Genomic DNA, 21,572 nt, shown 5'->3' with positions numbered 1-21,572 from the left:
CTAGCCAGCACTTAACACTATTTAGCACAAACAGCTTGACAGTACTGCTAGCACAACCCCCCATCAAAGACCTCACCACTGGATTATTCCTTTATGTCTCAGTGACTGCACAGCCCCCTTCACAATGTTGTAATGTAATTATGCACACATGGAAGACTTGCATGTTGCAAAATAAAATGAAAGATAGGATGTGACATAAGAGGACCATCTGTCACATACAATCAGCAACCTTAATAAATGATTTATGTAAAAAAAAAAACTGACAAAAATTCTCTTTAATAACATTCTTCTAAAAATTCTATTTGTTCACTTCTCCATCGGGATGTAGGTTACGTAATTAGTCATGGATGGCATCAGACTGATAACTTAGATGCACCTTAGGATGGGGAATGCTTGTGTTTGTCACCAACTACAATGAGCTGTTCACCAAGAAGCCCACAAGAGCCTGCATTTACAGCAGATCCCTGCTTTTTTAGTTTCCTGCATAATCTGAAGCAGTCATCTTCAGCCCCTTAGGTTAACAAAATAACAAGAAACTATTTCTCTGGCATCATTAGCCATTTGCTGTATTACAGCATCCCTGTTGCTAGAGAGACTCATTCCTGCTGTAGCACTGATTGTGAAAGCCAGATTACAAAATTACATTCCCTTTGTCATAAATCCCTAAATTAATCATATCACAATATTCAGTGCTGGCAACACAGATTATGCATTGGTGGAAAGAAAGCAGGAAAACACTATGATATATATCACTGGAGAAGGAACACGGTAATTTTCTAGCCTCTTCTTCAGTATGGCTGCAGCAAAACCCTCCAGCTAGTCATCATGCAGCTTCAAAACCATAACAGTCATGTGAATAATTTTTAGTTTGCAGTGATCACAGTTAAAAGGTTTTGGGGGTTTTCTTTTTAAAGAACTGTCATATATGCAGTTCAGGGCTGGTGAAAGATGCCAATTTGAATGCTGAGAAGATTGAAGTCTCTTATTTATTCCCTAAATAAAGCAGCTTGGGCAGCAGCACTGCAAACTGCCAGTCCCACAAAAGACCTAGGCAAGTAACTCTGACCTGAAGTGTCCCCCTCAGAGTCCTAACTCTCAGTGTTTATTTTCCACAGCCATTTCCACACTTGGTTCTAACGCTGAAACTGCTAAGAAGGGATAAAACAGTGCAGAGGCTTTTCTCAGAAACTTACTAAATCCTCCCTCCCCTTAACCCCCTGTCCCCAAGCAGAAGAGGGTGTCCTCTTCCTTCTTTTCTGCAGCAGATGGAAATTATTTTCAGTTCAGGTCAGAGGCCTCCTTTGGGGGAAAAACAAAACAAAAACTACAAATGCCTTAATACTGATTTGATTCAAATACAGGACAAAATATGAGAATGCACTGACTTATGTGTATGATAGAATCCACAAATTGCAGAAGGACTGAACTGCATTACACGGCAAAAACAGCAAATGAAATATGCCAATATATGACCACTCTGATACCATGCTGGCAACCCCAGGAGAGCAGCTGGTATAAACCAGAGCCACTGATAACAGCATGGTGGAGCAGAATAATGTAGTTTTATAGAATATGGAACTTTGTGCAGAGCATTAAACTTGATTCAAGGTATCAGGTTATCTGGATCAATACAATGTATGTTCAAAGCAGTGAGCCTGAAGATTGCAAATATGAATGGCTACAGGCCACAAAGTAAAACAGAAACAGGTCATATACTTTCAGTGCTACTATTCCATGTCCTAGGAAGAAACAAAACCCTTGTTCATTAAAATGTCCATTTCATAACAGGTTGCAAAGTGCAGAAAATGCATTTAGTATAAACCAATCTGAGAACAATGCAGAAGAGACAGCAACCCACATGTTCCTTAGTGTGAGAACTAGCAAAAATGGGCATTTTCAGCCACAGTGTTGTCATTTTGCATCACATAGGGTACTTGGACTGGTCAGATGACAAGGGAATTTCACTCAGCAGCTGCAGCTGTTTGAAAACCAAGTCTGTTATAGCGGTCAAGCTGCAGTTTCTGAATACCACTATCCCTTTCTTCATAACATTCTAAAAAGTTAAAGTTCTATTTCTTATAAAAAATACCATTCCCATTACTCATAGGTTCAAATCTAGTCAAAGTACACTGTGATGAGAAACTGTTTTCATGTGAGGGCAACCTGATGGTCTTTGTTAAAACAACAATAAACTCATATCTACATTAAGAAACACAAAAAGAGACTATTACTGGTCAAGAAATACCTCCCCGTTGACAGTGCTGGACAGGGGCTGAAGACTGAATGTACTATACAATTAATATTAACCTTATATCTTTACATTCACTTGTGCCTGAAGAAGGTGGAGACTTACAGCAGGACTATACATATGGAGTGGAAAATAGGGAAGTCTGTGTTTATGTTTATTTTCTGAGGCTCAGAAGGGAACTTCAGTCCCCCAAGTGTCAGATTAGTCCATTCTAACAGCATTAAACAACATGAATACATTTTTTATTTTAAAATGAAACAGAGGGGAAATCTGAAGTATAAAAAGTGCCTATTTGTTCATCAAAAGTTTATCTGGAAAATAGTACTCAAAGATTAAGAATTTAAAAAAATAAATAAAGAATTCATTGATTCAAAAGATAAGCTCAAAAATTTGAAGACCTGACAGTCAACTGAAAGATGGAAGTCAGCTAATTCAGACTGCACAAACTAGAATCCACAGAAGCCCATTCAGCTTGAGCATGCTGGCTTCCACTCTGGCACAGACAGTTCAGAGGATGGTTTTGTCTGGAACAGTTCCACACTCCACTGTGGATTCAAATGCACACAGATGAATAGATGCAAAGCAGAAGCACAGCAGAAAATGAGGACATATCTCACCATAAACTTAAGCAATATTTAGAATACAAGTCATAGAAACATTAACAGTGACAGTATGTGAATCACTGATTGGAAGCAACTGTTTTAAAATTCTAAAAATAGTTTTGTATTTATTGCTTTTCTAGGCTACAGATGTAATACTAGTGGGCTTTTACAGGCAATCACAGAATCACAGAATCGCTGAGGTTGGAAGGGACCTCTGGAGATCATCTAGTCCAACCCCCCTGCTCAAGCAGGGTCACCTAGAGCACGTTGCACAGGATTGCGTCCAGGCGGGTTTTGAATATCTCCAGGGAAGGAGACTCCACAACCTCTCTGGGCAACCTGTTCCAGTGCTCTGTCACCCTCACAGTGAAGAAGTTTTTCCTCATGTTCAGATGGAACTGCCTGTGTTTCAGTTTGTGCCCGTTGCCTCGCGTCCTGTCGCTGGGCACCACTGGGAAGAGTCTGGCTCCATCCTCTTGACACCCTCCCTTCAGATACTTGTACACATTGATAAGATCTCCTCTCAGCCTTCTCTTCTCCAAGCTAAACAGGCCAAGCTCTCTCAGTCTTTCCTCATAAGAGAGATGCTCCAGTCCCCTAATCATCTTTGTAGCCCTTCACTGCACTTGCTCCAGTAGTGCCACATCCCTCTTGTACTGGGGAGCCCAGAACTGGACGCAGTACTCCAGATGGGGCCTCAGCAGGGCTGAGTAGAGGGGGAGGATCACCTCCCTCGACCTGCTGGCAACACTCTTCCTGATGCACCTCAGGATACCATTGGCCTTCTTGGCCACAAGGGCAAACTGGAGACCATTAAGCAGGATTTCAGAGCTCTGGGGATGGTGGTCAAGGGTCTGGGAGCCCAGGTCATCTTCTCCTCAATCCTGCCAGTGAGGGGGATGGATGTGATGGATGAGAGGAGGAGGAGATGGACTTTCCAAGTCAACGACTGGCTGTGCCGCTGGTGTTGGCAACAGGGTTTTGGTTTCTACGACCATGGGACCCTGTCTGAAGATCGACAACTGATGGCAAGAGATGCGATCCACCTCACAAAGTGGGGCACGCGGGTCTTTGCCAACAGGTTGGCCAACCTGGTAAGGAGGGCTTTAAACTAGGAAGGACGGGGGAAGGGGAGAGTTATAGCGACAGGGTAGCTGGCAAAAGAGAGCTCAAGTCAGGATGCCTCCAGCAGGTGAATGCAGCCAGGGAAGTGCGTGTGGGATGTGGCTATGGAGGACCCTCTTTTACCCCTCCTGGGAAACCTGCATGCTCGATCACCTCTCTGAAATGCCTGTACACCAATGCACGCAGCATGGGGAACAAACAGGAAGAACTAGAGATCTGTGTGCGGTCGCAGGGCCATGATCTCATTGCCATTACAGAGACATGGTGGGATAGCTCGCATGACTGGAGTGCTGTCATGGATGGCTACGTGCTTTTTAGGAAAGACAGGCCAGGAAAGTGAGGTGGTGGAGTTGCTCTTTGATGTCTAGGAGATGCTTTTTTCTTTCTTCTGGTCAAAAAAACTAAGACAACTGGTTCATTAACAAGCGTGTGAGATGCCACTGCCATTCCCTAATGGTGCCTGGGAGCACTGACCACATTGCTGCAGCACTGTTAGTGTTTCATTCTAGTCTGACCTTTCTTCTTGTCCTGGATATATCATGCACAAGGAGCGAAATGCTGATTGAAGTAAGCTTGCCTTGTTCAAGCAATAATGTAGATGGCAATTTAGTACAGTCTGTGTGCATAAACGCTGATGGAAACAGATTTTAGAAACATGTTTATTCAGAGAAAAATTTTCTGCAGTTCCAAACTAGCCAGTCTTCTCTTACGGCAACAGTTTGAACAGCACTTAAAACACCAAAGCCAAGATCCTGATGGAGAAGGAAATACACATGGGAAGTATTTCTAAAAACATGTTCATTACAGGGTGGGAGGAGGAAAAAAACAGCAAAATGAAAAGAAGACTGAATCCACAGCTATAGATACAGAGACTGTTGCAAGATGCTGCAAGTTTGAAACTTACAACACTACATATAGCAAAACACATTTATTTTATGCGCGCAATGAAGTAAAAATCAACAACCAAGCCACAGAATACATTTTCTATCTGCTAAAATGCCACTTCAGACCCTAAGGATTCTATTTTTCCCTTACAACGTGTTCCAGTGAAACTGAAACTGCATTTGTATGTTCCTTTTGCAGCTTAAAGAGTCTTAAAGACCCTTGGCTGGAACAGGACAAACATGGAACCACAAATCCAAGTGTTGGAAAATATGAGATCAGCAGATAGTGTCTTTTAACACATTTTAAAAACTGTTATTGGTTTGCAGTTTTGAAGCTTAAACGTGTTTCCTCAATGATTTGGAGTCACAATTTATACTTGTCCTAAAAAATGACTTCCAGCAACCTTCAAATGTTTTAACCGCACTGCAGAAGTAACCTTACATGTTCAGTGTCTCAGAGGACCAGTATGACACCAGATCCACTAGTTTCAATGCCAAAGAGCCTTGCTGTCTCAGGATCTTACAAAAGCGTAACAGCAATAACAGGACATAGGCAGACACACCCTTTTGGTCAGGCACAGTTGATTGTGGAATATAAAGCAACAGTGACTAAAGCTCTCCTTCTGAAAAAGAACCAATCATCCTGTAAGTTAAGCTTCAGATGGTAAGGAAAAAGTTCACATTACCATAGTAGGAAACTGACACAAAGATGCACAAGTTATCATATCACAGAGACTGTACACTCCTCCAACATAACAGCAAGTTTTACAGATACATCCATAAGGTCACTAGAGTTCATCCCAACATCCACACAGATGTAATCATCTTCATGCTTTAGGACTACACACGCTGTAGCACTCAAGCTGTTAAGATATTCCATGCCAGGTTACATCACTCTCCTACATGCATACTGCTATGCCATGCAGAGATATCCTATGTGCAAAGTTTACAGAATTAAAGAAAACATCACTCATTGATCAAGATTTCTGACAGATTTAATTCCTAGCCCCCACAGCACTGTTGGTACTCATAAAAAAACACTCTTATCTTCTGAGAAAGCATGACTGAAAACTGTGATTTACACATCTTACTCTGAAAGCTGTTGTTGGTTTGAGGTTTTACAGATCAACTAAGAAATTCCCTTCTACACTTAAATATTCTAACAGCACCAAACTCAAATGAACATAGAAAAAAATATCAAGCTAATTTACCCTAAAAAGGAGGAAATACTTTTAATACATATTTGCGCATGTGCGTGCAAAAGGACAATCATAGACATACTTTGGACTGAAAAATTGAAGTCCCAGCTCCAGCACTGAAGCAGAACTGAGTATATCTATATCTCTGACGGATGGTTGTTTGACCTCTTCTTAAAAACTCGGAAGTATGGATTATGAGTGCTGCATCCTAACAAAAAGAAATATTTTGCTAATGTCTGAACTAACATTGATTTATTTTGGTACTTCTTTCACAGGATACGAAAAACAATCACAGTCCTCTATACATGAAGAGCTGTACTGAACTTCTCAAATTTCTCTAAAATATACTTAAGTCCTTCAAGCATCCCCTCATTGGTGGAATGCATTCTACACCTTTTATGTTGCTTTCCTCTAGACTTTCCAGAGTTTGTCATCATCTTCTTTACAATGGCACCACAAAGCTGGAAAATAACTCCAGCTGACAACTTTTGAGTAGACTGGAAGAGAGTTCCATGTTTTATTTTACTTTTTACATCAGTTTCTGTATCTTATAATGACATTTCTATTTTTTCACAACATTACAATCCAAATTCTCTCCTGCATTCCTGCTACCTACAATTATTCCCTATTCTTTCACATATTTTTCTTCTTCCTAAATTTAGCTCTTTACATGTGTCTTTGCTGTATTTCATCTTAATTTCAGACATTTTGTCAAAATTCTTCTGATCAGATCTACCAAGCTGTTTACAGTATCACCCATAAAATTTATGCCATCATCCAAGTTGTCAATTGCAATATTCAAGAGAAGCAGGCCCAAGACAGATTCTTCCAGGAGCCACAACACATAAGATGCCTTCTCAGTTTGGAAGACAATTAATAACTACATTTTATAACATTGTCTCAACTGTTTGAGAACACAAATGATAAGAAGTACATCTTTGCCATACTTTCTCCAATGTATAATTTTCATGGGGAAGGTAAGGTCAGAAGCTTTATCAAAGTCAAGATCTAGCACAATTTGCTTTTCCTCACCTACTTACACCAGTTAACCTATCAAATATCTAATCTGATATATGATTGCAAAACTATGGTGACTTTTTTCCCCACCAGATCATCACATTCTAAGTACCTACAACTCAATCATGTAATGTTTTTCCAAATCCTTTACAGAGTTAAATTGGGCTGAACAGTATTAAACTGCTTGGGTTCTCCTCCTTTTAAAAGACAAGAAGTGAAGCTCAAAAGAAGAGTCCATAATAATCTGGCAAAGAACAGGACTGTGACCTAAAAATACATCCAGCCTTAAACATCCAAGCAGGATATTATTAAACTAAATAGCATCAGAACATTCAAAAAATATGCATAAAAAATTAAGAGAACAAGCTAATTTAATTCAAATCATCAAAGAAGCAAAGTTCTGGACAGTCTTTCAGGTATACATGCATGCAGTAGGATATCTAAACAGCTTTAACATTGTGCCTGGTCAGTTTTTGAAAGTGTTACATGACAAGGTTGCCTGCAATACCAGGGATTGGATTTGCTGATCCAAATGATTCATACAGTTGTTTTTTATAATAATACAGTTATTTTATTAGTTTTCATTTCTTACAAGTGCCTTTATCAGTATTTTAAGATAGATGTGTTCAATTTATATTTCCACTAATGTACCTTTTTCTATAGACTTCAGTCATGTGACTTACTTATATCACTTTAAAATAAACAACCTTTTCAATGCATACTTAAAATAGGATAGTCCTAATTTTAATAGGTGCCACTGTGCCACTGTCATTCTTTGGACCATTTAATTTTTCTGAGATGTGCTGTTCAAAATTTGAGGATGCCATTAATTTCTAAAACAGTATTGAAAATAGTGGATTTATCTTTGCCCTATTCTTTGTCCACCTTCAAATTTTCTTACTTTTTATGAACAAATTGTTTAAAGAGAAAAAAGACATGAATTGCATCAACAGAATCTTGTCACCAAGTTGTCCTCACTGCTGCTTTTACTAACAGCATCTGAGTTAATTTTTCCTCTAGTGTGCATAAGTATTTAGTATAAACAAGTGTGAATTATTTTATATTATGCTGTCTATTTTATAATTTTGTTTTATCCCTCTGACTTCACTGATCTTTTCTGATCTCAACTATCTAACTCGTCGTGCCTTACCTATCACTTTGATCCCAACTGTAGCTATAACCTATGAAGTCATTTAACTCATAAAATCTTTCCCCTTCTTTGAACGTACAGATTAGCAGATAAACTGTGCAGTTGGGGCTTACACGCAGCTAAACAGCTAAGGAGTTTACACAGACACATAAGCAGCATTTGAAGGAAAACCACCAACACGCTCTGCGCGCGCGGCGCGGCGGGCTCTCCCGGCCGTTGGGGCGTGGCTGAGGGCGGTAACGGCAGCGCCAACGGCTCCGCGTCGCACGCGGCCCCGGGGGGGGAGGGAGCAGGGTGTGGGTCCTGCGGCCGCACGGCGCCGCCACAAGCCGCGGGGCGGGGCTCTCGCTCGGCCACGCCCCCGCCTCCTCCCCGCCCCCCGCGGGAGGCGGCCGCGGCGCCGGGCACGCGCCGCCCCCTGCCGGCCGGCCACCGCCTCCCCCCGCTCTCCCCGCCGCCGGCGCGCCCGCCCCGCGCTGCTCACCAACAGGGGGATCCCGAAAGTCATCGTCCTGCCCCTCCACAGCCTGCGGAGCCGCTCCATGAGCCCTCCCAATCCATAGGCCCCGAGCGGCTCCTTCAAGCCTCCGGCCCCTTCCCTAGCACTTCCGGAAGAGCGCGAGTTCTCCCGCCACAGCGGTCCTCCCCGCGCTGGGGCAACGTGCCCGCAGAACCCTGGTTCCGCTGTGGCCAGCGGTCCCCGCGGCTGGGGCGGAGCTGCTCCTCCCCCGCTGCGTCTGAGCCTCTGCGGCCTCTCTCCTCTTCCTCCGTGTCGCGCAACGCACCTGGCAGCCCGCGGCCGCGCTCTCCACCGCCCCGGCTGGAAGCGCTGCTGCCAGGCCCTTCGCCAAATGCCTGTGCGAGGGGGCGGCGGGGCGACATGTAGCAGCAGCAGCAGCAGCAGCAGCAGCAGCAGCTTTCAGCCTCCCCTCGCTGTTCCGTGAGGGGCGCTGTAGCTGGGCCTACGCTGTGTGCCCAAATGTGCCCGCATCAGACCCTGCCGTCTCTGGCCTCCCTTGCGCTACGAGAAGCTTCTTTGAACACGAGCTTTGTGAGCGCCTCATTTTGTTATAACGAACTGAAGCAGGTCCCCAGATTTAAGTCCTGTCAAAACTCCAGGAAATTTCAGGTACAATTTGAACATTGTTCCTGGGCCAGGGCATTCACTTCTGGAATGGGTTTGCTCAAATGAGTGGCATTTACGCTAATTTCTAACTGACTCCTGTTTTCATCTCACAGTTTTCCTGTTTGGAGGCAGGTCTCTTTTAATCATCATTCTGCCAGACTAGGCAAGAATATGGAGGGTTTGTGCTTTAAAAGTTTTTAAAGTTATTGATTAAAAAAGGCCACAGAATACTTACTGGACTTCTCTGTGTTATACACATGCATCTACATATACATATCGCAAAAGTTGTTTGAATTAAAGGACTTTTGTTGAGCATACACAGCATGCGTGCTGGTACCTAATGGTAACACAGTGCAGTCCATGGACTTATGGACAATTTCATCCCCCCTAGTGGCTTTTCTCAGGAGAAACATGGAAGGCTTGGTTGGGGAGCGCATCCCCATGTCCTGCACCTGGCATAGCTGAGTGCTTAGGTCATACGCAGCTTTCACTGTATCCATGGGAAAGAAAGGGTGGGTCTGGAACCACAGCATCTGCTGCATAAGTAAGCAGCTAGGATTTAAAGCCAGGAGATGCTAGTAACAGTCTGTGAATGTTGAAAGGGGAAGTGAGACTTGAAATGATCTGGCTCCATGGTTGCCAAGCCCGGACTACCTGCAGCCCCTCTGAGATTTCTGCTCCTATTTATTTATTTGTCACCTATGGCATGTGGAATGAAATCTGCCCGCTCTTTATTCCTCCTGGAAACTTGTTTGTTCAGACACCCTATTCTTGCTATGTGCTTGTACCACACCTAGCACAGTGGCATTCTTGCTTTTGGAGGCTGCTAAGCACTACACTATTATTCTTAGTGTTGATTATTTTGGCACCTATGAAGACCTTATTACTAATATCACAAACCATTGTATAGATATACTCTGGTATTATATTAAAGAAAATGTAATATTGCATTAATGACTGGTAGTTCAGTCTGTATTCTAGGACAGTGAAAATAGTTACTCAGTGCAGCATAGTCCCTAAAGATGAGATGAAAGCACCGTCCACAAAACTGCAGTAACTCAGGCCTGACCCTGAAGTATCCTACTAAGATAAAGTTCCTTTTGGATGTGTGTATGCAGAGAGGGAGCAGAGTTTTCTGTCAGTACAGACACCTTTGAAGCCACAGAAATTAGAAAACAACAACAAAAGACTAGAGAGAAAAAGACTCTCCAGATAACCCCAAGGCTGAGAGGGAGCTCAGTGCTACCACGTGGCCAGATGGTTTATCACAGGGAGTCCCTCAGGAGAGGCTCCCTTCAAAAATCTTGAAAGTGAAAGAAAGAACACGTTTCCCCAGATAGAGCCAGGTGACAGAGAATGGTTGTCAGGAAAGAAAAAAAAAAAGGAAAAGCCTGCAGAGAATCGTTTGGGATGAAACAAAGGCTCATGCTGTGCATAATGAAGAAAAATCCATGTGAGCATTGATAGTTGCTGCAGTGTTCCCAGCAGTGAAGAGAGTGCTGTTCCATCTGTCAGCAAGGTGAGGATTGCCTTTTCTTATTCAGTGAGCTCTAGATACTGTGATTTGGGGACCAGAGAAGATTAACATTGCACATACATACGTACTATGTAAAGACTTCCAGCAACAGAGATGTATTTCAAATATGTGGGGTTAATAGCCTCACTGAACATACCTATCTGTTTTGTGTTGAACTCCTGAAAAAACCGTGACCTTCCAGTGAGATCCCTTGACTCAAATTCTTGAAAATTTTCTGTGTTCTGAAGTGATTCTGTGATCAACGATAAAAGTGCTTCAGCAGGGTGATTATTTGGTGGAAGAACTTGGCTTGGGCAAAGTGGGAGTCAAAGACAAAATCTGACCCTCTGCAAAAACACATTCAAATGCTGCCTGGTTCAGCTGCACTGACTCTCATCAGACCTAGGGATTTCAGCTCCCCTCACACATCTCAAAAGCCAGCCTGCAGAACTGAGGGCCTCATCTGGGATGGAGGCTTGTCAGAAAAGCAAGCGGCTTCTGCAGCTTTCAATTGTGATGCCTTGGCAGGGTTGGGAAGGAGAGCAGGACTGGAATAGCAGGGGACGTTGCTGTTAGGATTGATAAGCACTGAGGGTGCCATTGGAGAGAAACATATGCAACTCCTAGCTATGCACCCTAGTGAGTCCTGAGGGCTGTGTTAATATTCACCCAGTGGATAACCAGAACATAACCAGCTGAATCTTTGCTTGTAGCAAAAAGCAAGTTGTCCCAACATGGTTAAGCTACACACATGCAGTCCCCACTAGCTTTTGTAGGTGAACACACACCTTCACTGAGGGCTATCCTCCTTCTGTAGTTTTGAACTTTCCATCAAAGCTCACTGATGAAAGCAGTCCTCAAGGTCAAGCCACTAACAATGATGTGTTTCATTTTGTCTGGTTTCCTAAGGAAATAAGGCTGCCAGGGTCATACTGTCTGTTTGCTTGCATTGTTATCCCTCATCCGAATCACACTGGATTCCCTGGTTCATTTCAATTGTGTGACAGAGGAGTAAAGAGCTCAAAAATTGTAATGACGACTGGATAGAGGAGAGAGCCTGCAGATGGGCCCTGGGAAAGGCTGCACTATGAGTTCTCCTCTCCCTAGGCAGCCAGATTAATCAATTGTGGGACACAGACACAGCCATAAGAAGCATAACCCCACAAAGAACAGCCCCATTTAGCCTGCAACCAGAGACTACCAGAATTAATCACTAAAATAAAATACTAAACCAACAGATGCAGAAGCTTTTATAGCCTCTTGAAAACTAGGTAGCTATGACAGCATTAAAGGACAGTCTACTCTGAGACTCAGAACCGTAAGTCATTCATTCCTGATTGTAACTGTGTGTGCCCTGTCATCCTCTCAAGCGCTTCTCAGCCACAGCCACATGCACAGCTGTAGAGTGCTGAAGTTTGGGGATAAGAGTACATAAGAAAAGTATCCTCCAGGCACAAGCTGTGACATTTTCATGTATTACTGCAGCCAAAGGCTCTGCCATGTGCTGGTACCCTGTGGGAATGGCAGAGTGGAACTGGGAGAATGAAAGCTCCCCTTTTAACAAAGTGGAATGGGGCACCTGCTGCCTCAACAGAAAGAGTAATTTAAAACATTTTGGAAAATGCAACACTGATGATTACTTGCTTTCCTCTTCTCCATTAATCACGGGTACAGTGGAGGTGCTTTACTTAAGTTTTCTGAACATGTCAACAAGCCACCACACACACAAACTAAAAAGGAAAGTCAAACATACATACATAATAACAAGCCAAACTAACATTACTGCAATCCAGTGACCACTAACTTTTTCTGGAAGCCTCTCCACACTAGAAACAAACAGAACTGAAGAATAAAAAAAATTAATATAGCAGGAAATGATTGCTTCTTGCATACATCAATAACATGAAGCTGACATGGGCCTGAATTACAGAAACAAGAACTCTCAGCTGGGAGTGATGACAGCAAGAGGACAGCTCTGTTCACTCTGCACTGTGCTGAGACTGGGATGAACTTGTCACAGAGCATAGGCTCAGGGACTTATTCACACAGGGTTTCTGAAAGAAAAGCTATTACTTTCTGAACTTTGTAGGCATTTGAGAACTGTAGGTCTCAAATCATACACTCAGGAGGAGCAACCCAAATGACAAAAACATCCTGTAAGAATAATATCCTGAAATTAAGAGAGTTGCTATTATAGATAGAGAAGTGCTGAGAAAAGAGGTTATTACTTACCTCTTTCCTCTCAGCCTAGCTTTCCCTAGAAACAGTTTGTCTTTTCTCATAACTCTAATATTCTACCTTACCTTCATTCTTACTGTCTCACTTGGATACTGTTAGCTCTGTGCAAGCAAAATAACCCACAGCTGCTGATGCCCATGTGCAGAGTCAGTGGCCTCCCCCTCTGCCTTTTAAAAGGACACAAAAGCTCCTGGCAATAGGAAGAAGGGTTGAGTGTGCATTAATGCCATTGGGAGCTCTCTTCAAGATTCACAAACCGCCCTCTTGTTTTCATTGATAACTGTTGGTATCTAAGACTCTCCCATGGTTTTAGAATCTAAAACAGAAGAATTGGAAAGTGCAAGAGAAAGGAAATGTGAAGCTAAATATAAATAGTCAAATTTCATGTTTGGAAGGATAAGAAAAGTGCCTGAAACAGTCTGTGCCAGAGATGAACAGTAAATTAGACTTTAAAAATGTCTTCATTTTTAATAATCTAAAATGCTGTTAAATTACAGAGATAAAGCTATCATCAATGTATGTTTTATTTCCACAGTGTCCCTTTGTTCTTGTCATCATTGGTCAATAACCTTGAACAGAAAGGGGTGGGGAGAAACGCTTTTGAAAATTGGAACATGTTCTGGTTTTGACTTACAGCAGAGGTTTCATGTTTGTCATCCTTGTTGTGGCCTCCATTGCCATAAACAGACTGACAAACATAGAAGTACATAAACAAACACCTGTTTTTTATGATACAGACAGCTTGCCGCAATGGTTGCTCCCAATACCTCAAGAACATATCCATCTCCCCAGGGCGCTGAATGCAGCTTGCCCGCCTGGTTTACATTATAGCCAGTTAAGTGCTTTACTTTTTGAAATACTGTAGAGGCTTTTCCTTGTGAAACATGTGCCATTGGAGCCCTAGTTCTGCCCTCAATGCATGATGTTTTTTGGAGCTCAGGTGCAGAATGGAAGCTTTAGGGTGATGTCTGGATGGTTTTTGTTGCATCAGGAGCTAGCTGTTTATGACCACAGTTTTCCCTGCCTACACAAAAGCTCTGGGAATGCCTCTTCTCACTTACCTCGAGAGACAGACCTAAAAAGACATTTTAAAAGCCACTGCACATAACGCGCTGCTGGTTATTGGTGGGCACCTGGGAACTTCAGAAAAATGGAGCTTGCACTCCTGGTTTAGGCTACAATGGCCATGATTGCAGGGATATAGAGTGCAACAGTACATTGTGTAATGTTGTTTCTGGGCAGCAGAATGGAGAACAGGATGGAAATCTTATTAAACATCCCTGGACAGGCCAGGCTAATCAAGATGGGTGCTATGTCTGGATACCAGGAGTTGTAAAATTACTCATAATGCAGTATTGGCTGTGAGTAGCCAAGGTTTAATAAGGAACATGATTTTCGTTCTGTGCAGAACTTGCAGCAGTTTGTTCACAGGATGAAAACGGGGGCATGTTGTAAAGGTTTTATTGCACAAACATGCATTCCCACAGGAGGAGGTGGAGTTTGACTATCCTCTGACAGTTGTATTTCCAGCCAATAGATCACTTCAAAGAATCTGGCTTCACTAAGAGTCTGATAGCTTTCTCTAATTCTCCTTCCAATCACTTCACATTGTGCTTGATCTTCCTTCATTTCTCTGTGCATGTGTGTACCTGCATGCCCATGCACATACATGCACACACGTAACAAACTATTAAGTGCAGACATGAGTACATCAGGGCTGCTCGTAGCCAGGACCTTCAGCCCTGAGAGCACGCACCTCTGCATACCTGAGCTAAAGAAACAGCTGGTTTGACTTAGCACACTCTTGGTCTCACTGTGACCAATAAAAGGAAACAACCATGGCTTGGGTTTCTTTCTGGATGGAAGGAGGAAATTCTGACTTGGTAGGAGCTGTTGAGAACAGTGTTCCTAAAATGGCAACCCCTGTCAATGCTCTGTATGTTACTTTTCCATCCTCCTTTGTGTAGCCAAAAGAGCTGCAAGGGAGAAAGGGGGCCTGGATTTCCCCTTTGGCACTCTCCTGCACCTTCTGAATAGAACTTCTGGTTAGGTAACTGAGTGGAAGATTTGCTGTATCTGTCCTTTTCTCCTCCTCAGCTTTCTCCTCAGCCATCAGAATGAGCATAAATACACCCAAGGACCAGGCAGATTCTTCTCAAGAGCTAGCCTGGAGAAACCAGTGAGCCAGCTGTGCCCATTTTTCATGCCACTGAAATAGTGCACATAACAGAAGGCACCTTGGTGGCCCACACATGGGAAGGGTCATCCATGCTTCCTGACATGGCCCTAGGTTTCCCTCTCCACCTTGAAGGAAACAGGTGGACATTCTTTGGGTTCACCAGTTAGATAGTTTTTATCTTCTTGGGTTAGCTCAAAGATGCCCTGGGGAAGGGTGATTTGTTTTAGGTCTGTGAATGTAGGAGGAAAAGCTGAAGGAAATACTGAACTTCCCAGCAAATTCCTTATCCTCACCCTATTGCTCCAGAGAGCCATTCCCCAAAGTACAACCTGCAACAAGGAGAGAGATTCCCCTACCTGGGGAAAAGGGAAAGAGAGGAAATGAGGAACACTGCCTAGAAGTAGGGGAACTGAGAGGGGTCTGTGCCAAAGAACACTGATATGGCCAAATGTCATCTCTGCACCTACTCAGTAGCTGCCTCTAAGCACTAGCCCCATCCTCTTTTTTAATCCTAAAGAAAAGCCATGGTAACACATTCATTTTCTACGTTCTTTTCGTTTTTGTTTTCAAGAGTAGAGCAGTGATTCGAGGTCTTAAATTTGAGTACTGAAAACTGGTGGTTGTAGAACAGCAGCACCTTTCATTTGTCCTTCAAATGATTTAGAAACCTGATAATTACAAAAGGGGAGGGCTGACTGGAGCTTGTTGCTGGTCTAAGAGATAAGAAAGTTGAGCTCTGGCTCTGCTTCCTTCAGTGGGCATGGGCAGGAAATATGTTGCAGGGGAATGGCAACCCCAGCCAAAATGGAGAGGAGGCTGGTGGGCTCAAGTGGGTGGGGGAAAAGATAAAAAGATAAAACAGTTCCAGACAAGGAACTTCACAGTATGGTGATCCCCTGCCCGTATGTATGCTCTCATGCCCTAGAGAGCCAGCAGTTCACTGTTGATCGAGGGGCACAGAGGCCCTGGGAGGAGAATCCATTTTAGTCACCACACTCCTCAGCTCAGTGTTGAAGTTCACAGTCATTTTGCTAAGCAACTATCATGGCAGCCCTTTGAAAAGGGACTGCAGCTTCACCATCTCAGTAGATGGGGGCTTCCCTCCCACTGCATTGCCAGGTAAAGAAAAAGAGGAGAGAGAAACCAAGGTGTGCAAAAGGGCGCATCAGAAAGAAATAGTACTAGAGAGAGGGGACTGGTGTTCAAGGGCATACTGGGCACAGCTTAGACACGGGTATGTCTACAGGTTCGCGAGGTGCCTGAGGCTGAGGGGGTTGCAGAGGTGGAGGGAGACTCCTCGTCTGTTGTGTCCCCCTGCTCCTCCTTGTGGAGGCCGAGGCTGATGTGGCTCTGCAGGGCTGCTGGGGTCAGCCACTCCTTGGGGAGGCAACTCTGGAGGAAGGGGATGCACGAGCTGAAGTAGGCCAGGCGGTTCACCCAGCGAGGGATCTCTTTCCCACATAGGATCTGTGGAGCAAACGGGAAAGGAGCATGGTTAATAGTACCAAAACATATGTATGGTGGCAATGTTATCCCCATCAGCACCACCATCTCAGCAGGGTGAATTCTCCATTGCTCAGAAGAGAGCTGTTTGAAAGCAGGGTGTATCTTTTGCAGTCAGAAACAGCTTTATACTCAAGTGACTAGCCTACTAGACGCACATAGAGAGCCCTGCCAGCCACAGCCCTTGATCAGCAACATAGAGGAGACAAGGGAATACGGTCCGTGGCCCTCAACTCCTTTGGTGGTTCTGTTCTCCAGGCAGTCCAGAGGTGAGAGGAAAGGCCTAGCTGATGCATCTCAATCAAGACCACAACACTCATGTTCCAAGTTGCTCAAAAATGTTGGAAAAAGATTTAGGCTGTTGCTGGCCAGACTTGAGCTGGCAGCTGGGCCTGACTAGATGAATGGAGATGCCTAAAGAGCTATTCTTTCTGCTCACTTTTCTTCCTCATGCTAGCACACCAGGTCAGTCAAGCCACAAAATAGCTTTAATGACTGTATCTGAGGATCCTTTTCCTATTGTAGCCCATTGCCCTTTAATTTCTCTTTGTATATTATTTCCTAAATGTGAGAAAGAAAGCAACAAGCATAAATACCTAGCATCTCACAAAGCCTGTGTTTCATCATACATGCTCCTGGCATTGATTTGGGATACATGCTGCTAGCAGAGATATTGTTTAGCTAGCAGTCATATCATGTTCAGTAGAATGAAACAATTTGGTGCATACTGCAGACCCTTTCTTCTCTAGCATTTGGCCACATATCTGGGTTAGGCCACATAAGGAAAATTTCCCTTGGCATTTTACCATTTCCCTTACCAGACACAGAAGGAGCATCTGGAACTAACCAGCTGGGGTGCTTCAAGAATCGATCTGTAGTAAATATACTGCCTGTGTGGCCCTGTGCCGGCATACTAGAGCCTGCAGTCTGAGGCAGCTACAACAGTCACAATACCTTAGCTCTCCTTCCCTCCCACAACTGTCCCCTCTAGAGCAAGACAGATAAGAGAGGAAATTCCACCCTGCAGACCTTGTTTCATGTTTTATGTGGATCAGTGGTCCCAGAGTCATCCATACTGCATCTTATGCTGATAATAAATTTCCTTGCTCTTCCTCCCACCTTCTCCCAGTTTAAAACTATACTTAATTAATTAAATACTAATTGCTGCAAAAGCTAAGAGGGTGTTTGTTTGTCATCCGCTGAAGAGAATATTTGTTGAGATGTCTGCTGCTGACAATGGAAATGTATTGCTTAGACATTTAAACAAGTTTTCAGGTTTTCTGTACAACCAAAGCAGTTCTTGAGGATGGGCCATGTGGCACTATAATTCTTATGGCAGATGACCAGCAGATCCTTCATATGTATGTCCTTGACAGAAAAATATAAGTCCTGCTGCGATAGTCACCTTGAGTATAAGGAAATTAGCTTACTCCAGCAGCGTGGAATTTCCAGAAAGGTGTGGAGAAAGCAAAACCATGACTGTGCTAATTTGACTAGGGAACTCACTTTACTTCAGCATGCATTGTTTCAAAGTGGAGAAATCAATGTGTGAAACTGAAGACATTATTATTAGGCATCAGAGAGTGAACAGAACAATTTGACTGCTAAAATTACTTGCAAGCATAGACCCCTATTCTTTATCCAATACTTTATAAATTACAACCTGAGAACTTTGGTTGCAGTTCTTAGCAGTGCTGCGCTCTACTTAACCTCAGACACAACCATATGAATCTGTATTCTTAAAATTTGTATTCTGGGGACAATACCTTTATTAGCAGCCCTAGTTTCCATTGCTAGTCTGTCATAAACATAGGTCCTCTCCACCCGCCTGTTAGATTCATTCATAGAAAATTTGCTGATCCATTTGATTTTCTCATCAGAGACATCTGATCATTTTCAGAAGAATACTGCTGAATCGCACATTGTTTTTAAAGTTTTATTCTGTGTTCTACTGAAGCAGTGAACCTGAGCCAAAGCCAACAAATACAGTAGAATTCCTCTGGATTTTGTAGCATTTCTCTTTCTTCATCTCCAGGAACTTAGGCAACATATTACCAATGCAGATAATGACTCCATTTAGACCACTTGTGATGTGTGCATGTATGTGTGCATGTGAGTTGACTTCTCAAGCAGTCATAAGCCATTAAGAATTTCCCACAGATATTACTAGGATAACAGTGATGCTTTGGAAAATTAGCAGAAGCAGCAGAACAGTACAAGGTAAGAGTGCCTGGAATAGCAATACTGTTTTAAGATTTGGCTTTCTTTTCTAAGCAGATCCCTGGCAACTGGAACAGCACTTCCCAATGTGGAAGTGATGCTGTGGGCTTTTCTTTTTGTTTATGGGAGCCTCATCACCCAGAATGAATCAGTGAGGCAAGGAAGAGCCATAAAAAGAACTGAGAGATGTGTGGGTATCAGGCTATCAATCAGCAAAGGGCAGTTTGGGGAGCTTAAGAATAATGATGAAGTAAAAGTGGTTTCCCTTTCCTCAGTCCTGTTTGTCCTTGTCTCTTGCCAGTTCAGCCTCGATACTGCTCTATGGCAGAACATGAGGCTCAACAGGAGCAAAAGGGCAACTGTAGGGAATGCCTATCCAGCATGTATTTGATACATCCAGTATCCAGCACTACTTAGCTAATGGAAAAACATCAAATAAACCTGACTGTAATGGGATTAAGCCAGCTGAGCTTAAATAAAACAGCACAAGCAAGATGAAGTGGGTGTTTTCCAATTGTATCTGAATCCACAGAAAATCTACCTACTGCAGCTCTTCAGAGCAATTCTTGAATGAAAACTGCACACTGGAACAACAATTCACATAACCCTGGGACCGCCCATTGTTTCCACCAGCAGAATTCTTTTTTAGGTATCACGCTTGCCAAACAAGTGTTTTTCTTCAAGGGGGCAATTCTCTCTGTGTTAGGTCATGTGCATGTCCTTTCAGACTCAGCAGATAAACTGTTATGGGTCAGGAATGACTGGTCTTGACCATCACATCAAATTAACCTGATATCATCCTTTCAGGAAATACCCAACAATCACTCTAGAAAATGTAACATACCTTTAGTGGAGCCTGACCTTGACACTTCACAAGAAAGCAGTTGAGCCTGTTGGTATCTGGCTGACTGGAGAAGAAACTTTAAGAAGCAAACAGGGAGACAAAAGGGCTAAGTCTATGTGAGATGCAAGTCTGAAAGATAGCTCAGGGGTTAGTTATAGCTTAGACATCTATCTGAGGCAGAACAGTGTTTGAGATGGGCAACCCTGAGGAGTACCCGAGAGGCTGGGCTGCTAGTAGGAAAGCCTGAAGCACTTCAGCCAAGGTAGGGATTCCCTAAGCTTTACAAACCTTCTATAAATAGTGTCCACCCATCGTTGCTGAGCATAGCTCTTCCTCATCTTTCCCTCACTGTGAGGTCCCTGAAGACTCTCTGCTTACCCTGCTGAGACCCTCACTGCCACAGACTGAAATCCAGCATTATGGGATAGTGGGTGTAGCTTGTAATTATCCACTGAGAGACCAGTCCCCATTTCTGGCAGAAACTTCTCTGGAGGCTGCACGTACTTGCAGCTTCCACTGTGTGGCACCTCATGATAGAGAGATGAGTCTCTCATAGCTACAGTTTTTTCCTGTGGACTCTGCACAACAGCTGCAAATGACTCAGCTGGCAACTGTAGAGTCAAGTGGAAACAGCAGTTCAGGCATTCATGGCAGAAGCCAAATGTGAGGGAGAAATGGAACCTGACAGTTTGGGTGCTATTTCTGGGCAGCTGTCAAATCCACACCAGCATTTCAACTCATGAAGAAGCAACTAATTTGGGATATAAAAAGAGCCTCTGAGCATCTTAAGCCACACCATTTTGCACTAAACAGTCACTGGCTAAAATGAACAAACAGCCCTGGGAGTAAGGACTACAACCCATGACTCTTTCCTCCCCCAAATGCCCTAAAAATAGGATTCATATAGTCACTCAATGAGAACTTAAAGCTTTACTGTAAAGCTTTACCATGGCCAGGGGGAGCACTCTTAGCCTAGCAGCTGGGAGACATGGGTTTAAATCCCATCCAGCAACAGAAAGAGCTGAGTCTTCTGCCTTCTAGAGGACAATGCTAATCAATGACCTGCTGTCCTCTTACTTCTCTATGTTTTAACAGTGAGTAAAAGTCTGTGCTATATTTTGTGAGCAGTTTGAGGCTATTAGCATACACAAAGCATGATCTGAGATAGTCTAACAGATTGAGCCTTCAAATGAAGATGAAGGGCTGATTAGTTCTAGATCCTAAGTTCTTGTATGCAATAGGTTCTGAGCTGTGCTGGATGATACACTGGGGGCGAGTCAGGCCATGCACAAAAGTGTAACACAAGGAACTTAAAAAAAAACAAACAAAAAAAACCCCAAAACACTTTTTTCCAAGTGAGCTCTGATGGAGATCTAGTGGCTCTAGCAGAGCAGAGATTTTAGAGATCTCCATTTTGGATGCAGATATCTATATTTCTCCTTAATCCTATACTCTTTCTTCTAATCCTACATTCTGCAACTAGCACTTCTTAGCCAGTTCAGTGTTTCCTTAAACAGTAGTGATATATTCAGGTTTATAAGAATATCCTCAAAATCACCTTGGACATTTTGATATCTAGAAAATAAACTGAAGATGATAACATGAGACAGAGAAAATGACGCAGTCCAGTTAGCAAGACATGGTAAATAGATCTCAGGCTTTTCTACAGAGCCAAAGCTATAGAGAACAACTGACAAAACAGTAGTCAGTGAAGTCTGCAT

General features: G+C 43.2%; 2 protein-coding genes across 2 annotated transcripts in view; both read right to left on the bottom strand.

The window, feature by feature from the left end:
• COX16 (cytochrome c oxidase assembly factor COX16) overlaps positions 1 to 8,860 on the bottom strand; it is a 47,296-nt gene extending 38,436 nt beyond the window's left edge. The window contains exon 1 of the mRNA XM_013959539.2: positions 8,710 to 8,860. Within this exon, the coding sequence (XP_013814993.2) occupies positions 8,710 to 8,769 (60 nt within the window). The 5' untranslated portion in view covers positions 8,770 to 8,860. The remainder of the gene's footprint in view (positions 1 to 8,709) is intronic.
• Positions 8,861 to 16,492: 7,632 nt separating this feature from the next.
• Positions 16,493 to 21,572, bottom strand: part of LOC106498089 (deubiquitinase DESI2-like) — a 57,205-nt gene continuing 52,125 nt past the window's right edge. The window contains exon 5 of the mRNA XM_067296543.1: positions 16,493 to 16,751. Within this exon, the coding sequence (XP_067152644.1) occupies positions 16,509 to 16,751 (243 nt within the window). The 3' untranslated portion in view covers positions 16,493 to 16,508. The remainder of the gene's footprint in view (positions 16,752 to 21,572) is intronic.

The sequence above is a fragment of the Apteryx mantelli genome, chromosome 4 (genome assembly GCF_036417845.1).
Source record: "Apteryx mantelli isolate bAptMan1 chromosome 4, bAptMan1.hap1, whole genome shotgun sequence".
NCBI classification, from domain to species: domain Eukaryota; kingdom Metazoa; phylum Chordata; class Aves; order Apterygiformes; family Apterygidae; genus Apteryx; species Apteryx mantelli.
Note: the sequence above shows the minus strand (reverse complement) of the source record. Positions and strands in the feature narration are given on the sequence as shown.